At 39.8% G+C, this 17,183-nt stretch overlaps 2 protein-coding genes across 6 annotated transcripts in view; one reads left to right on the forward strand and one right to left on the reverse strand.

The window, feature by feature from the left end:
• The window catches only part of METTL25 (methyltransferase like 25), a 107,218-nt gene extending 101,339 nt beyond the window's left edge, over positions 1–5,879 (reverse strand). For 4 of the 5 annotated variants that reach the window (XR_013182405.1, XM_077178783.1, XM_054631565.2 and 1 more), the window contains exons 1-2: positions 5,589–5,879; positions 1,487–1,651 (exon numbers count right to left, since the gene is read on the reverse strand). Coding sequence is in view for 4 of the 5 variants with exons in the window: in XM_077178783.1 (XP_077034898.1) it covers positions 1,487–1,651; positions 5,589–5,841 (418 nt within the window). In the remaining variant the exon portion in view is untranslated. Of the gene's footprint in view, positions 1–1,486; positions 1,652–4,470; positions 4,816–5,588 lie in introns of those variants that run through there. The other variant, XM_077178784.1, reaches the window with a different exon arrangement.
• On the forward strand, positions 5,866–11,773 carry CCDC59 (coiled-coil domain containing 59). Its single transcript, XM_054631250.2, has 4 exons — positions 5,866–6,051; positions 7,278–7,500; positions 8,262–8,361; positions 10,905–11,773. Exons 1-4 carry the CDS (start codon positions 5,916–5,918, stop codon positions 11,064–11,066), a joined length of 621 nt encoding a protein of 206 aa, XP_054487225.2. The 5' UTR covers positions 5,866–5,915; the 3' UTR covers positions 11,067–11,773.
• The last annotated feature ends 5,410 nt before the right edge of the window (positions 11,774–17,183 follow it).

The following is a 17,183-nucleotide window of genomic DNA, read 5'->3' on the forward strand; positions in this document are numbered from 1 at the left end:
ATATCTAAAATACCTCAATGATCTCAACTTTCATTTGGCAACTTCCACACTATGAATCCCTTAGTTGGTATTTTGCCTCTGCCAAATGATTACCAGGAACTTCAATTAAGTTAATTTAACTGACATTTACTGCCAATTCAGCACAAAGGTTCTGAATTATAATTCTATTGTACACATTTGGAACACATTTTATTTTTCCCAAGAAGTACAGCTCAGAAGTACTGCAAAAATACAAGCCCAGGCCCTGGTAACCCAACCAAGCATCACTTCTGCAACACAGAAATCAAAATATTCAGCAACTCCCTTATTCACGAAGGAATATCTGAATGGTCCATTCTGCATGATAAGAAAATGAAAGAATCCTCAAAGTTTTGGCGAAAAAAGTTAATCCAGGTATGAACTCAAGTACAAGAAGGTAGAACTAGAGAATTACAGAAAATTAAGAGGAACATGGAGAATGAAATATAGTAAAAATGAAAATAATGAAAAAGCTAGTGGGAAAGAAAAGAAGCATACAGTTGTCAAGGAAGAAAAAAGGGTTTCTGATGAACTAAGGGCATAAGGAAAGAAGCCAGAAAGGAAGAGGAGAGCACTACAAATCATTAGGAGTACCTCAGCAATGGCATTCCAGTACTTCTAAAACAACCTGAGGAGCCAACCATGAAAAATGGCTAAATTGGAAAGAGGCCACTGTAGAAAATGGGAGAGATGCACAACATTTGTACAGTGGTGCTATCACTAAGGATAAGAAATGTCAGGAGTTTTAATGCATGCCAGAGATAAAAGGCACTAGAAGGCAAAGGCAGAGAGCTGCCCAGTCTGTCTCTTAAAAACTAATGAGAAATTTCAAAATGTAGAGAGGCTGAGGACTCCATGAATAGCACATTTGCAGTGAAATGACAGCAGTCCAAATAAGGACAAATGTCAGTTTATCATCTGATTCAAAAATTATAAGCAGGGTAAGATTCCCAGTGTCCAACTTGATGCCAATTTAAGAGTCTTTTAATTCAATTTCTTTAACTACAGAAAATGAAATTACTCTTCTTTTATCACATATAATTGGTATTAGTCCCAAAAATACAGAATTAATAAAATCTTTTTTTCTAAGACATCATATATTTGCCATATTTTAGGGTGATACTTCTGAGACAAGCATGAGTAGAAACTATGATTCTTGCCACTTGGGGACAAGACAAAAAAAGAGAATTAACAAGGTATCTCATATAGTGATGTGCCCTCTTCTCTGTCCCATCCCCTTTAAAACTGAATCCCATGATGAGGTCTATAGACACCAAATGCTCAAATTTTAGCAAGAGAATCCATTTCGTAAACAGAGACAATAAAGAAACTATCCAAGAACAAATGAAAATGGAAGTGAGGATCATGTAGGAAAAGATCCTCAAACAACAAACTACCCTCCAAAACCAAACCTCTTGTATAGTCCTATAGTGAATAAGTAAACATTAAAATACAAATGAAAATATACCTGTTGCTCCTTCACTGTCTCCTTTCAGTGCTTCAAGCACATCTTCTAATGGGGTGCACACTCCAAGGTTGGACAAAGAATAATACTTAGCAGCCAGGGCAAACAAATGTACATTGATAAGCTTCTCAGAGTTTTCACAAAATGCACTGGAAAAGATGTCATCATCTGCACATAAAACAAAAGGAAAAGATTTTTGTAAGCAGTGCTTAACAGCTCTCTAATACTGCTGACAGAGAACTACAGGTAATAAATACTTAGTATCACACACAACTGGCCATTTATCTTGCTTCCCTAAGTGGGAAAACTCATTATTTTTCTTCAGCTGCATTCCCCCTCCAGAACTGAGGTCAAATTTTGCTCTTAGTTGAATCAGTGTAAATGTGACAAAATCTGTTGTTTCAGCAGACCTACTTCAGTATAAATGACAAGCTAATTCAGTCAACATTATCACTTCTCTTCTGTTTACAGACTTGCTCATTATACATGTCCTAGTCAGCCCAACCTGCCAATATATGCTGCTAGATTTTTTAAAGGAATGCAGTTGCTTAGTATTCATTTATTATGAAATGTTTGGATTTACAATCACTCAATTCAGGTACTTCCCAAGTTGCTTTGTAACTGATGAATACTGGGAGAATTAAATTCATTTTTATTCCAACCAGGTGTTGGTCAGAATAAAAGTTAGATTCCAATGTGTAGAACTGGATTTCTACACATTTTGTTGGATTTGTTAGATGATGAAATACCTCATTTTGGTATTGCTTACTACTGAGTTTCAAAAATGTACATCTATTTTTAAGGGAAACATATTAGTATGAATAATTTATTAATTCTGAGATTGTTTTGAATTGTCTAATTCCTCTCTATTTTACCTAAAACTATTTGTGAATTCTACATAGTTTTGCTAATGATTTTTATATATTTGAAATTCTTTTCAATATTTAAACGGCACCCAGTCCAGCAATCAGACAATTACAAAAATTTGCAAAAAGTCTCCTGGTTTGTCTTTTGTGTCATAGGTAGATTATGAGGAAGTACATACCTAGCACAGTGGCTTTCCTGAATCTGGCATGACAATGGATACAGCTGTTTTGATTGACCTCAGCTTGAATGCTCTTAATTTCCTTGCATGACCACAATGAAAGGTCATGCATATATTACAGTCCACTGAAATCAGTCCCAAACCATGTTAATTTTCATTATATGACACTACAAAGGCACAAGCACAGCAAACAAATTTTGTATCTAAGAAAGCATAAATATTAACATGGTTTCATTGTCTGCACAGCACTTACTCCTCTCTGTTACAAAATCTAAAAAGAAAGCCACGTTTCTCCATAAACAGCTTCCTTGTCTGAACAAATTTTAGTTAGTGTAGTCTTCATGAAGGGTAAGATTGTAACAGGATATTAGAGATGAGAAATAAAGACCGCAGCTTTCAGGAATAAGGGGCAACTTTGCTTTACAATGTCTCTTCTGTAAGATTTATTACAGAAAGATAAGAAAATAGATGTGCTTTCACTTTTTCGGCAGCTGACATAAAATATAATTACTGTTCTTACAAATCCCACTTAACTGAAATCCAATGCAGCAATGCCTATGTTCTATAACACTCCTTAACTTGGTTATCTGGTGGAAGAACATGACAGAACTAGCAGACGCTCATATAAGATCACCCATAATAACACTCACCTAACTTAAATTTTTGTCCCAGCTTGATAACTAAAAAACAGGAACCAACTGCATTAAGGCATCTGAAGCCTAACTTCAAGCTACAGAATGGCAGTTGGTGAACTTGGCATTATTTATGAATATAAAAAATGTTAGGTTTTTGGACACATTTGTACTCTGGATGCTCACAAGAGAAAATCTAGCTTGTGTTTAAACCAGTTAGTGTATACATTTGCAAACAAATCTTGAGAGGAAAGAAATACATGCCCCAAAGTTGGAATCACAGTACAAACAGTAATTTACAGTAAATTATGAAAATACTTAAACACAGATTTGTCTGTGCCTGGGTCCGATTTACAGCAATGACGTGATTAGCAAAATGCAATATGGCAAGTGTCAGCTTTTTGATGTATTCAAACCAGTTTCTGAACCTAAAAAGCAATCTTACATTTTTCTGCAGGGTACAAGTGAAAACAAGAGTCCTATCCTTCACATGGTCATTAAAAGGAAATGACTTTGAACAAGAAGAGTAATTTCTGTTCATGTTGGGTTTCAAGATGGTCAGTTTCTGATCCCTCATGTTATTGAGTTGCACTAATGCACTCGAATAAGCTATGATACTACATGTCTCTCTCTCCCTCCTAATTTTAATACAGGCTAGCAGTGCATCAATTTGCAAATGTAAGTAGATGCTTGCAGGTATCTTCACTGAAAAACTCATATTCTATTATGAAGTATTTTCATCATATGACTGGATGGACAGATACCATGCAGTCAAATGAGTAAATCATAAACCAACAAATCAGCAAGTATATGCCCACTCTGCTACAGTGCATTGTGTTAACTAGCATACTAGAATTTAAAGTCAGAAAAAAGGGGCAGTTCTTTCTTTTTTATTTTAATTAGCAGAAACAATTCCTGCAGAAACCGAAGAAACGTTGTACTTTAGCCACAGCATGAAAGCTTCATACTCTTCAAAAGATATGCCATATTTTAGACATAAATTGTCCTTCTGTTACAGTAATCTCTGCATCAGATTCTGTAACATGCATGTTGAATGCAGATTATTAAATTATTATCCAATTTTGAATTCTACAAAACAATACTCTGCCCTCCTGATTCTCATGCTACTCTACAGGCCACCACTTTGGTGTTTGAATCATTCCATGGACTTTCCCAGAGAAACAAGTTAGAGCAGAGTAATTTTCCTTTACTGTTTTCTTTATGATGATTGCATCTGATTAGTTTTGTTCCTCTATTTACATTCAATTTTATGTCCTATTGCTCTGAATCCATTCTGACTCTGACATTACCTGTCAAGAACATTAAGCCTGCCCTTGCTGCTTCCCAACACTTCTGCTGGCTGACCAGACCACTGTCTTGTTTCCATCTGGCTCTTCAAGGTAATTCATAATCCAGTGTCTTTTCCATATACAAATAAACTCTGTGAGATTTTTCCCAAATAATTCAACCCTTTAAAAATGAGCCTTACAGTTAATATTTTGAGAGGTCTTCAGATCCAACAGAGAAATGTTGCTAGTGATGTAGCAATTCACAGTTCTTCAATCTCTTTCTGAGTCCAAATCATTATCTTAGCTTGTTTTCTATGCCAAAAAGCACATGCTACTTTCTGTGGAACCTCCTCTCACACTGCACACACTTTCCTGCCTCGAGTGCCATTTATTTACCGTAGCATTTCAGAGCTAATGCAATGTGACAGCTATCTACACTCCATATGCTTTGGCACGACACTGGCTTTTCTCAGCTAACTGCTTTGTCAGAGATTTCACCTTGGATTTGAAAGTGATCTCTCTGCTTGGGCTCAGTCCCCCAAACACCACAGCTTTCAGATGCTTTATCTTCATTTCCGTGCCCTGCCTGAAGCAACATTACTGCTACTTTCCCCTCCTACTTGGACTGCAGCACATTCAGCAACACAGCAGCCTAGCTGGCTTCCTCTTCACTTTCGTGAAAATCATTAAAAATATGAAGTGCTTCCTAAACAGATCTCGTCAGAAATAAAGCAGCTGCTTTCCCGTGCCAGACACTATTACAGACACACAGGAAAGCGGCGTTTAAGCCTTTTCCAGCTGTCCTCTGCATCTCCAGTTCCAACACTCTTTTAACTTTCAATGTTACATCTTTCCACTCGTGGAGGTTTCTTGTACGCTTTATTTGATTTGGGGTTTTTTTCATTTTAATTGTGTTCCTCAGGGCTCAGTCAGAGTGAAGGAATCCGACAGTTTGGAGTTCCCTTTCCAAACGAACAGGATGAAATTGATGGGACCGTCACGAGCGGCATTACCGCGAGCCCCGGCAGTGGAATTCCCGGGCCGGCTGCGGCCTTTCTGAAGCGGGGCGGGTCCGACCGCGTCCCGTTCCCCGGCACGGCCGAGCGCCGCCGCTCCCCACGCCCGCCGGCCCCACTCACCGCACGGAGCCGCCGCGGTGCCCGAGCCCGCCGCCAGGGGGCGCGCTAGCGGCCCGGCCGCGCGCAGCGCCTCGAGCACGGCGTCGGGGCGCGGCGCCACGTGGCGCTCCCAGAGCCCGCGCGTGAAGAACTCCACGGTGTGCGCGCGGCACAGCGGCAGCGCGCGCCCCACGAACCGCGCCACGCGCCGGAGCGCCCGCGCCGCGGCCGCCGGGGGCGGCTGGGCCGGGAGCGCGCGCGACGGCCGCGACATGGCCCCGCGCGCGGCCCGTCAGCGCCGCGGCGCGGCTCGGTGACGTCATCACAGTGCGCGGCGCCAGAAGCGCGATGGCGGCGGCGAAGCGCGATGGGCCTGGGTCGCCGGCGGCGGCGGTCAAGGCGGGCGCGGCGCCCCGCGGACCCGGCCGAAAGCGGCGGTGGAGGCCCGTCCTGCTGCGCAGCGTTGTCGGCAGTGTCCAGGAGGGTGAGTCTGGGCCGCCGATGTGCCGGAGGGAGCGCCGAAGGAGGCCCGAGTCCCTGGCCCAGCTGCGAGCTGGCTCGACCCGAGCGTCCCGGTTGGCGGGGGGTTTGGGCTGGCGGAGCCCGCAGCCCCACCTCGCCCCCGGTGTTCGTGGCCGTGGACTTGGGGCTGGGGGCTGCAGGGCTGGCTGAGGCAGCCTGTGGCGGCCTGTGTGAGCTGGAGCTTCCGGGGCTCGGATTGCAGCCCCTGGGAAGCGTGGCGAGTTTAGGACTCGCTTTGGGTTTTTTCCATAGATAAGCGTACATTTAAAAAGAAGCATGTTTGAGGAAAGGTTCAGATTGTTGATAGGTAGTTATGCAGATGTAAAAATGAATAGGAAAAACAGCATGGCCTTAAGCAGCACTTTGCTGAAGTGGCAGCTTTGGAGAAAGAATAAAAGGAAAAGTTGGGGCTAATTTGACTTCCCTTTCGAAACTGTTTTGTTGGTGAATGTTTTGAAAGTCAGTAGATCTTAAGAGTAGTGCAATAAAAAATAAGGCATGAGGAAAAAAGGCATCTTCAACTTTGATAAGTTTTCTTTAATGGTCGAGCCTGAAACAGCCAATGTCTGAGCTTTCCTTTAAGCAGAAATGATTCTATGATGTCGTTGTAGAAAAGCTCTTCCTAGACGTGTAGAGAGAAAGTAGTAGCAGGAAATACTATTTAAGTGGAAAGATATAGTGGATTATTAATGTAGAGTGATAGGACGATTTAGTGACTTTTTTTCCTGTGTCACAGTTGCCGCACGCTTCTGCTGCTGCTGCCAGAGTTATTACTAGTGTTTCCTTGAGACTGCCTTTGGAAGCTTATTGTAGAATCTATTTTCATATTGCTTTAGAAGCTGTCAAAAGTAGGAGTGAAGTGAAATGGTAATACATCTTTTCCCTGGATTCAGAAAGCATTGGCAAAGGTGCAGTGGTGAGTGGGCATTAAGCAGCAGTGTTTGCAGTGCTCTCCCGGGGTTTGGGCAGTCATTTTCAGTAAATCTGTGCAAGCTGCAATGCTGCAGTAGGGAACGACCTAATCATAGTGCTTCTTTCCTTGAACTTATGACTGGTCCTTATTGAAATTGTGGCTTTTTTCAGTTTGGGAAGAAGACAGATGGCAAGGGTCCTGTCATTCAAACAGCTGAAAGGTTTGGTGCTGTTTTAGTGCAGGTTTGTTTAACTGCCTTTTCCTTGTGCTTTCAGGACGAGGATTTGCGTTTCGGAGGAAACAAAAGATTGAACGGCAGTACAGGAAATTGCTGAAAAAGAGAAGACAAGTGCATTCCCAGCAGGATGATCAGTTTACAGATACCTATCCAGAGCACTTGAAACATCTTTACCTTGCAGAGGAAGCAAAGCTTAAGAAGCGGCGCAGGACTCCAGATGATTCAGTGTCATCAGAAGAAAAGCTTAATAAAGCAGCCGAGTAAGTTTTCAAAGCATGTCTTTAAAAAAAGTAGTTTTTTCCATCACTAAAGAAATATTTTAGATCTTAAAAGTTCACATGGACTTTAGTGTGGTGATTTACTTTACTAAAAATGCTGTTATGTCTTAAATGTGATTTCCTGCTTGTTAGAAAAATAAATGGCAGTATAACAGTTTGGTACTTGAGACAGTGAGGCGTCATTGCACAGTATTGCCAGCAGATGGAGGTGAGAATAAAGGAAAAATTTTTCATTGTTTTTCCATAAGAGAGTGATATTTCTAAATGAATATTCTCATCTCTCTGCACTTGCTTCCATGTCTTGGAACTAGAAAGAGAGAATGCAGCTCTAAGGTAGTATGTTCAAGTTTTCTAGCTCTGAGGAGCTTGAATGATGGGGAAAACTGTTTTAGGCAGTCTTTAAGCTTAAGGAAACATCATCCGTGTGAAGATACAGCAGATAAGGTGTCAGCATTACTAACAGTTGTGTGCACTCTGGTCTTTGGTACATTTGGCATTGAAGAAGTTCAGTTTGTTATGTTTTCTTGCTGACTGCTCGTGTATGGCCTGGCATGGTGTTGGTATCATGTAAGAGTAGTGCAAAGAATCCATTCAATGTAGAAGGATGAGTGTTCTGAAATGTGTATTTGTAGTTAACTTCCCTGAATGTGCAAAAAGCAGTGGAAGACTGTGCTGTGATTCTGCTGTGGTTATGTCTGCTTGATGGTACTCAGTGTCTCAAGAAGGTGTACTTTTTCCCCCAGGTCAGTTGGGACTCAAGAGAATTTTAAAAATAAAACATCCAATCAGAAGGCAAAAGAAGACTATGAGAAAATAAAGGCTGAGCGTGCTAGAAAGAAAGAGGTAAATCTTAAACAGAGTTCTTACTTGATGTTAAACAAAATCCAGATTAATACCATTCCCACCTCCCTGTCTTCCATCTGAACCCAGGGAAGACCATAGGAGGTATTGGAACTCACTCTTTCAGTCTTTTTCAACTTGACAGTGGTATTCAGGCACGTGGGTGTTCAAAGGATCATTCTCTTTGTTCTTACTATTTTCATCTTGCAGTTGCCCGTAGCAGGATTTTATTATGTCAGTTGGTACATGAAAAAAAGCTTAGAGCTTGATCTGCATACCCCAGTGGATTATATTAGACCTCTTAAATTTTGTAGAAGGGGAAGTAATAGCAATACCATCATCTTATGATGAAAAATGAAATACCCATCCTGTTTCTTATGGCATTATCATAATGCAGTCTTCATTTTACTTTTTTATGAACTTTGACCAACAGTGAAACAATTAAATTTAATAGTATTCACAGTTAAAATTTTTAGTCATTCCCTTCATTTGAATTTAATTGGAATTATTTTATTGGAATTATTACAGGACATATTGTAATATCATCATTTTCAATCAGCTCACTTGAATTATTAATTTGAGTGGTCCTTATTTAGTTTTTTTCTCTCCCAGGACAGTGTTCGTTGTGCTGTAAAATGGCACACAGTGTAGCATTGTACAAGTTGTGTAACTTCCTCATGACATACTAAATTTCAGTAGCTACAGTATAAATATTGAATATATAGCTGTATAAAAGATGCTGCTTTTTCAGCTATATTTAGTTTTATGCAAGCTGATCTGTGATTCTGGGTGAGTTACATGATTATTCAGCTGATGGCTGCTTTTTTGTGTATTAGCTACAGATGGTGTCAAATTAATTTTATGACCAGCTTATTTAGAGAAGATGGGAATAAGCATAACCCCAGCAAGACTGCAGGGAGTTCTTTTTGAGCAGCACATAGGAGTTGCCTGAGTGCAGGTGTTGGCATTTTTATTTTTGTTAAAGAAAGTTAGGCAAAACATGAGCTAAGTGCCTCAATAACAGTAATCATTTAGGTGGAGTACTTAGGTGGAACATGATGAAAAAAAAGCTAGTATTTAGTAAAGATCAGAAAAAATATGAAAGTAAATAGCAACTAGACAGTAAGATGAATGTTCTTGCTTTGAAGTAAGCATTTGGTTGGTAGCTTAACTTGGATGTTGTTTTCAAGAATATGCTGAACAACAGAAAAATTATTAGATAGAAAGTGAATTACAGGTAAGTTAGAGCTGATGCTGCTCTATTTTTTTTAAAAAAGAGGGAATAAATTGTCTTAGTCATTATGGTAAAATAAGTCAAGGATTCTGAAGAGGTTATCTACGAGAGTTTATCTGTGCATATTTTTGCATATGCATATTTATTTGAATGTTTGGAGTTTTTTTCCTGAGGCTTCTTAGATTTCTGTTTAGAAATCTTTCCTTGAATTATATCCTGTAAATTTTATATCAGAGAGCAATTCTTACTAGTTTTTGTACATCACTAAAGCCATCTATGCTGTGGAAAACAAAAATATGATCCATATATTATCATCTGTTCAGGCATTATGCGGAAATGCTTGTCTATGGGATCAGCATGGCATTGCATTTCAAAGAATAAACTGTATGAGAAGAAATTATCCAAATGAACTGAAGCAGTCTTTCAGTCTGATTTGTGATGTCTTGCATATTTTGGTACGACATGATATGAGTGAAGTAAGCTGTTTATCTGGCTTGTGGATGTTTGCCCAAATTACTGAGTAAAATTACAATGCTGGAGAAGGGGGTGTGAGATGTTGGATAAAATCTGAATGTAACATTGTGGTGATTATCCATATAGTGTTAATAGTCCATCCATATATGCTTAATGCTCCACTAGTAGTTTGGTTGCATGTGTGCTTTGTGAAAGGTTTTACAGGTAAAAATTTGATTAAGGTTTGTATTTTCATTCCATCTCTTTGAAAAGTAAAGACAGAGTCTGTGTTGCTTTAAAGAGAGCAGGTCACTAGTAGTTTGGTCTGGATTAATTTCCCCTAGATAAAGCTGTCCTAGTATCACAAACCTGCCCAACACATGGTCCTGATAGGTCCCATATCCTATCAGCCTGTCCCGTGCAGAGGTGTCCTGTATCCTAGCACGTCTGGTTTGGCAAGATATTCACATGGCAGCTGCTGCATCCCTTTTTTCTTTCTTGCACTCAAGAGGAGAAAGTGGGCAATTTTTTGCCAGTTTGTCATTTAAAGAGAGTATTCAAGGAGCACATTTCACAGAAAGGAAGTAGTATACATTGCAGCAGCAAGCCTTATTGTAGGATGTTCTGCTAAAGAAGGCTTGGTTCTTCTCTTGAAGCTTGAGGCTGTATAATTTGTTCTGATTGCAGTATGTGCTGCAAGAACATCCTGATTCAGCTTTAGAGAAATGGAGTTTCTATTGGCAGTACAATACCTAATTGCCAGTACCTATACAAAAATGAACTTTATTGCTTATAAATAGCTTCACAGTCCAGAGGGTTTGTAATTGTTTCATAATATTACATATTTATTTAATTTCAGGAAGCAGAAAAAAGAAAACAACAAAGAGAAGAAGCTCAACGGTTGTACAAGAAAAAGAAAATGGAAGCTTTTAAAATACTGAGTAAGAAGACAAAAAAAGGACAGCCAAATCTAAATTTACAAGTAGAATTTCTTCTTCAGAAAATACAGCAAAATACATAACCCCTGCATATATTTAAGTTAGCTGTGGACATTTTATTTTATTACATTTAATAAATAATGTCTTTTTGTTTCCCTATTACTTTTGTTATTGCCTTTATTTATCTCATCAGTCCAGTAATGACATATTCATCCTGAAAAATATATATTCTATGCTGAGAGTGAAAGGGATTTGGTACCTTGAAATAAATGGTCTGTATTTCTAAACTTAAATTCTATTAGCTGTGTGACATCTTGAATTCAAAATGATAGGCTGAAGCACCATCTGACCATGAATCTAATACTTCCTGCAATTGTGACTACTAAAATTGCACTCACTTGGGAGGATTAAAATGATGTATGTGACGTGTTTGATATCTCAAGAACGGCCAGATTTAGGAGCATGTTTTGTGTGCTCTTCGGTAGGTTGGGCATATGAAAACAAAGTACATATACTATACTTGGATGGCTAGTTTTATTTCTCATTCTCCACAAAGAATAAAACTTGCCAAAGGTTCAGAAGTGGTTTGGATATAAAAATCTTGGTAAAATAATTTTGTCCCATTCGTAAAGCTGCTTTGTAACTTGTAACATGTGAATTGTTCTACCTTTTGTGTACAGCCTTGTCATGAAATTTGTTTTCTTCTATGTAGCTTTTAATTAATAGCAATTTGGATCAATATTATCAAGACTGGATTGATGTATTTTCCTGAAAAGAGAGGTTATCTCTACATTTGTGTCTTTTTTTAATATCTTGCCATCACCCAGTTGAGAAAACACAACATTTGTCAGTTGAGAAACTGTAGTTGAGGATCCCACTTTGTGGATATAATTTACACACCCATATCTTCACATACGTACCTGTAAACACTGGTCTGATTTTCAGGCAGTATGTTATGATCACTTCTTATTTTAAAACAGTGCCTTGTTGTCCAGGTGGTAGTGATTACTGTTGTCAATGTTATTTTAAAACCAATCTTCTATATATAGATATCATTTTGTGGTAATTTCAGTTGCTGAATGTTCAAGTGTATGAGCTGCTGCTCCTTGATCCATACACTAATCTGCTCCGAAGGCAGTGGAGGTACGCTCATAAATTGCCTTTGTACTAGGAGCAATAAATCATGCCAAAACTTAGAAATGTTTTGTGTTTAACAAATATTTTCTTTGGGAATGCAGAAAGAGTACTAAACACAGTTAACAACATACACAGGAACACCTTCCACTTCCACATCATACTATGGATTAGAGCAAGTTATCCAATTTTCACTGCATGAGTGGGGGCAGGGCAGCTCTTCCAGCCCACACCCTCACTTGCTGTATCTGTTCAGAAGAAACACACCTAGGAATGGGCTGCACTGTCAGTCAGTGGGGCTTAAACACATTCTTGATGTTAATCACCTAAAGAGAAACAAAAATGAAAAATAAAAAGCTACCTCATTGTTTCTCTGACAGCTTGTTAGTTTTTTTCCCTGAAGTTGCAACCTAAGCCTTACTAATTTCTGGCAGAGTAGTTTTTTTTTTTTTTGTTGTTTTTTTTTTTTTTTTTTTACAAGAAGAACCAGAAGAGGATCTGAGGAACTACAGGTCTCACAGTTTGACCTCAATGCCAGGGAAGGTCATGGAGCAGATCACCCTGACTGCCATCACACATCAGGTGCAGGACAACCAGGAGATAAGGCACAGCCAGCACGGGAGTATGAGAAGCAGGTGCTGCTTGACCAGCCTCATCTCTGTGTTAAGGTGATGTGCTTAGTGGATAAGGGAAAGTGTGGATGTTAACTACTTGAACTTTAGCAAGACCTTTGACACTCTTTCAGGAGAGACCTTATCCCTCTCTGAAACTGCCTGAAAGGAGACTGTAGCCAGAGGGAGGTCAGCCTCTTCTCCCAGGTACCAAGTGACAGGACAAGAGGAAATCGTGTCTCAAGTTGCACCAGGTTTAGACTGAATATTAGGAAATATTTCTACACTGAAAGAAATTTTTCACCCAAGTTTTAAATTCCAAGTTGTCATGGTTTGACACTGGCACAATGCCAGTGCCCCGCTGTGAGATGTGACCAGGAATAAGCAAAGCAGGCCCCCACTTAGAAATAACGAAAACTTTATTAACTAAACTACAACTCTTAATTAACAAGAAACACACAGGGAAAATGAAAACTTTCCAAAAACATTTCCTCCTCCCCCCACCAAATTTCCAATACATCTATCCCCAAAATCACCACCTCTCGGTCCATCACCACCCTTCAGACAATCAATTCTCAGTTCATCAAGAGGAAAGGAGTCCCTCTTGTGCCATAGGCTTCCCCTAGAAACACAGCTGAAGCCTCATGTGTTTCCATGTCACTCGTGGCACTGCCCGGAGAACATCTGCCATCGTGACATCTTCCTTCCATGTCCAGTGCTCTCACCACTGCACATGGACCAGAGCTCCTTCTAGGGTCGTCCTTTTAAGGATGCTTTGTCCTGTTCCAAAAAGAGCACAGTCTCTCACCTTTGGGACACCTGTCCCCCCCCCACATTTCACCCCCTGGGGCCGAGGGGTCTCAACACTGAACTCTCTTGGCTCTGAGCCATTGCCTCCCCCTGAATGCAGTCTCTGTGTCACAAGGAACATGGTTCTGTCCATGGCTATAACAAGAAGAGTCCAGCTAAGGCCACTCCATCATCTCTTCCCACCTAAGATTCTTCTCTACTCTCCTGACATCTTTCGCTTGCCCAGACCTGCACACTTGCACATTTCCTTCTTCCATTTCATCTCTATCTCTCTTCTAGGAAAGGTTAATGTTCTGCAAAAGTTTTCATTGTCCAAAAAAGGGTTAAAAACTCGGGCTCTGCCTTCTTAGGAACTCCCACAGGGCCCGGACACCTTCTCGCTGCACTCCTTCCCCCGCTCCCTTGTCCTTCTCAGCGGTGCTGCCGGCCCATGTTATCAAGTTTCAAGGTAGCACAGTCCCAAGCACAGGCTGTACTCCTGTACTCTCTCTCTCTCTCTCCTGGGGGGGCTGCCCGATGCCTCCTGGTGCTTCTCCCACCCTTCCACCATCGGGGCCTCTTCACCTCCCATCTCTGTCCAAGGCCCGGCCTACCTCACCCAGCCTCATGGCTCCCCTGCCCCGCCCAGCCCGCAGCTGGATGGGGGAGAGATCCGAACTCTCTTTCCTCACCAGAACCCAAGAGAGCTTCCCCCGGGAGTGCTCTGCTTTTAACCCCTGTGTTCTCAGAGGCGTATCCATGTGCCCAGTGGCCACACCAGGTGCCAATATTCAAATCTGAGCACCCATTGGTGTGACCACAGCATACCCCAGAAAACTTACTTCCTCTCAAACCACGACACAAGTAAATTCTGAATATTGTTCATACCTGCAGCACTCAAAACTGAAGAAAGCCTAAGGATTTTGATTAGAAGATGGGCGTGCATTTCATTCTCTGCATAAAATCCAAATGAATAGTGTTTTCCAAATTCCTTGATTCTGAAAGGTACAGGTATTCTATAAAAGTAAAATATAGTCATAATTTTGACACTAGGACAATTTTAAAATATTTTTAACTTTCTGAAGATTCTTGGGTTGTATTGTAGTCTTTTATAAAAGATAGTTATCTTCCTTGGATTTGGATTCACAAACCAAAAACATTGTTATTGTGACGATTGGATATTAACTATTGAAGGAAAAGCTTGTAACTGAAAATCAAGGAAAGGGGAGAAAACAAATCAGAAGTGAACTTTACCTGAAACTGTAATGTGTAGGTAAGACTCTTTCCATTTCCCTAGAATGTCATTTGGCAAATGTGAAATTAAGCTATCTCAGACCTTTAGCAGCTGTAAAAAATCCACAACATTATGCAACAAAAAAACCAATACACTCCCCTCTCCAAAAAGCAGGACTAGCTCAAAGCATCTTTGTCTGTCAGTTTGTATTAGGTATCTCTCAAAACAGTGCAGTCTCCTAGAAAATTATGCACTTGATATAGAAATGATTCTTTGACCTATGGTATAAGAAATGTAAGAACAGAAGATTAGTGTATTCAACTTCTTTGCAGTTTGAATCATTATTTAATATGTTTGGGCTATTATTCCTACTCCACCAAAATCTAATTTGTACTGAAGATTTCAGATTTTCTTATCTGTTAACAGCTGCAGGCTGAAAAGCTTTTCATTATCTTTTGATTTCATTGTCTTTTAGTTTCAGTTCTATGGTAGTATTAGTAAATTGTAAACAGATCTTTGCAGAGAGTAGTAGAGCTATTGTATGGGAAAAAGGTTTATTCTGGAGTGGATTTGGTATTAGAAGTAAGGAAGATGTTGTCATTAAAGTGGTGGGGGATCATAAAAGTGTATTTTTTATTTCTCAGTCTGGAACGAAGGAAGGGATCTTGTTCTTCTTCATGGCTTGGCATAAAGGCGTTTCCCTAAACTGTATTTTCTTCTTGGATATATTAAATGTGCACTTCCTCTTAAGTTTATATTTTTTAATGTATAGTAACACACCATAGTTTAGTAGGAGGCCTGACAGAAAAGAAAGGAATGGAAAGAAAAGACAATTGGAGAACTGGTAACAACCATGTGTTTCTTAGTGTAAACACTATTCAGTTTATATGAACCACAGTTTTACAAAACCAGTGCATATATCTGAAATACCATATGTAATTTAACCACGAAGTTGACATCTACAGAACTAATTTTGTTATAAGCTCTTTAGGATATATATCCAGGATAGTTCTTCCAGTTTAAGGCAGAGGTGCCATTGCAAGTCAATAAATAATCTCATTTGGAAAGAAAAAAAATATAGAAAATACTTTTCCTTAGTTTACGTATGGAAAAGAAATACTACAAAGTAAAGGGTTATTTATAATCACAAGCCAGTGTTGTAATCTGCTTCTCATTTATTTTAAAAATTAAAACTAATTTCAGATTTTTAGATTAAAAAAACCCCACTCTGAAATTTAAGTTTTTGTCTGGTGACAACTGGATTTGGATGCTTCCCAATTACTGTTTCTATGCAATGGCAAATGTATGATGGAAGCAATATTAAAATGTTTTTAAAGATCTCACAAATTGTGGTTATCTAGCTGCAGAAGGAAATATCAAATACGTATCTAAATTTCAGCTGATCCACTCTACAGAAAAGATGGAAAGAAATAATTCACACCACCAATGTTGCTGCTGGTGCTGTACAGTGTGTGCATGCACTTTTTAGGGTCTCCTTTTGTTCTTGGTTAAGAAAAGCCCACTGGGTGGAGGCATGGAGCTAAATTTCATCAGGAGACAGGAATTTGTAGATTAAAAAATGTAAAAAAAGGAAGGGACATGAAGAACAAAACCCAGCAGCCCTGCTTAATGAAGTCTTTAAAACTTGCTAGCTATTTGAAATTGTGTTCATCTTCCTTAAAATTTTGTGATTATAATTTAGAATTCTGTCTGCATTACAGAATCAATGGAAAAATTTCTTGAATTGCTCAGATATATCCCTTAGTTTTAATTTTATGCTGTTTCCTAAAATTTTGGCCATCTCCTGCCAGTTACACAAACGATATTGTAATAGTTGCATATGTATTATGTATTTATCCTTCCTGAAATACTTAGATGGAACTCTGAAGTCTTGCAGTATAGAATCTGCTTCAGTAATTTTTGGACTCTTCTCAGAGCGAATTGCCAGTTTATCAATATTTTTCTCTTGATAGGGGCATGAAAGCTGAGCAAGGCTAACTGTTCTACAAGCCATTGTGCGTTGTACAGCACCTTGTTTTCTACTACATTATACTCTTATCCAAAGCTAAGAGTCTTTGCCACAATCCCTCATTTCCCACTTGCTGCCCTGGTAGTAGTATCAGCAAAAAACCCTTCTTACAGCAGAAACTAATCACAATTCCACAGCTTCCCTGGGCTCAGCTTTCTCCCACAGGTGCTGACAGCTGTGGCTGAGCATTTTGGTGGCTGCAGTGTCACAGGCAGCTCAAATACTTTTAGCCACGTGAGCCCCTGCTTTAGGAGTCCAATCCAAAATGCCACAGGGGATGTGCCTGCATCCCCCTGCAGTGATTCTGCTGGAGATGTTGCTTCAGGGGAGTCTGTGACCTTGTAGACAGAACTGGGAGTAAAGGGCTATTGTAAATTCAGGCAACCCTGGCAAGGGGAGAGAA

The sequence above is a fragment of the Agelaius phoeniceus genome, chromosome 5 (genome assembly GCF_051311805.1).
Source record: "Agelaius phoeniceus isolate bAgePho1 chromosome 5, bAgePho1.hap1, whole genome shotgun sequence".
Lineage (NCBI taxonomy): Eukaryota > Metazoa > Chordata > Aves > Passeriformes > Icteridae > Agelaius > Agelaius phoeniceus.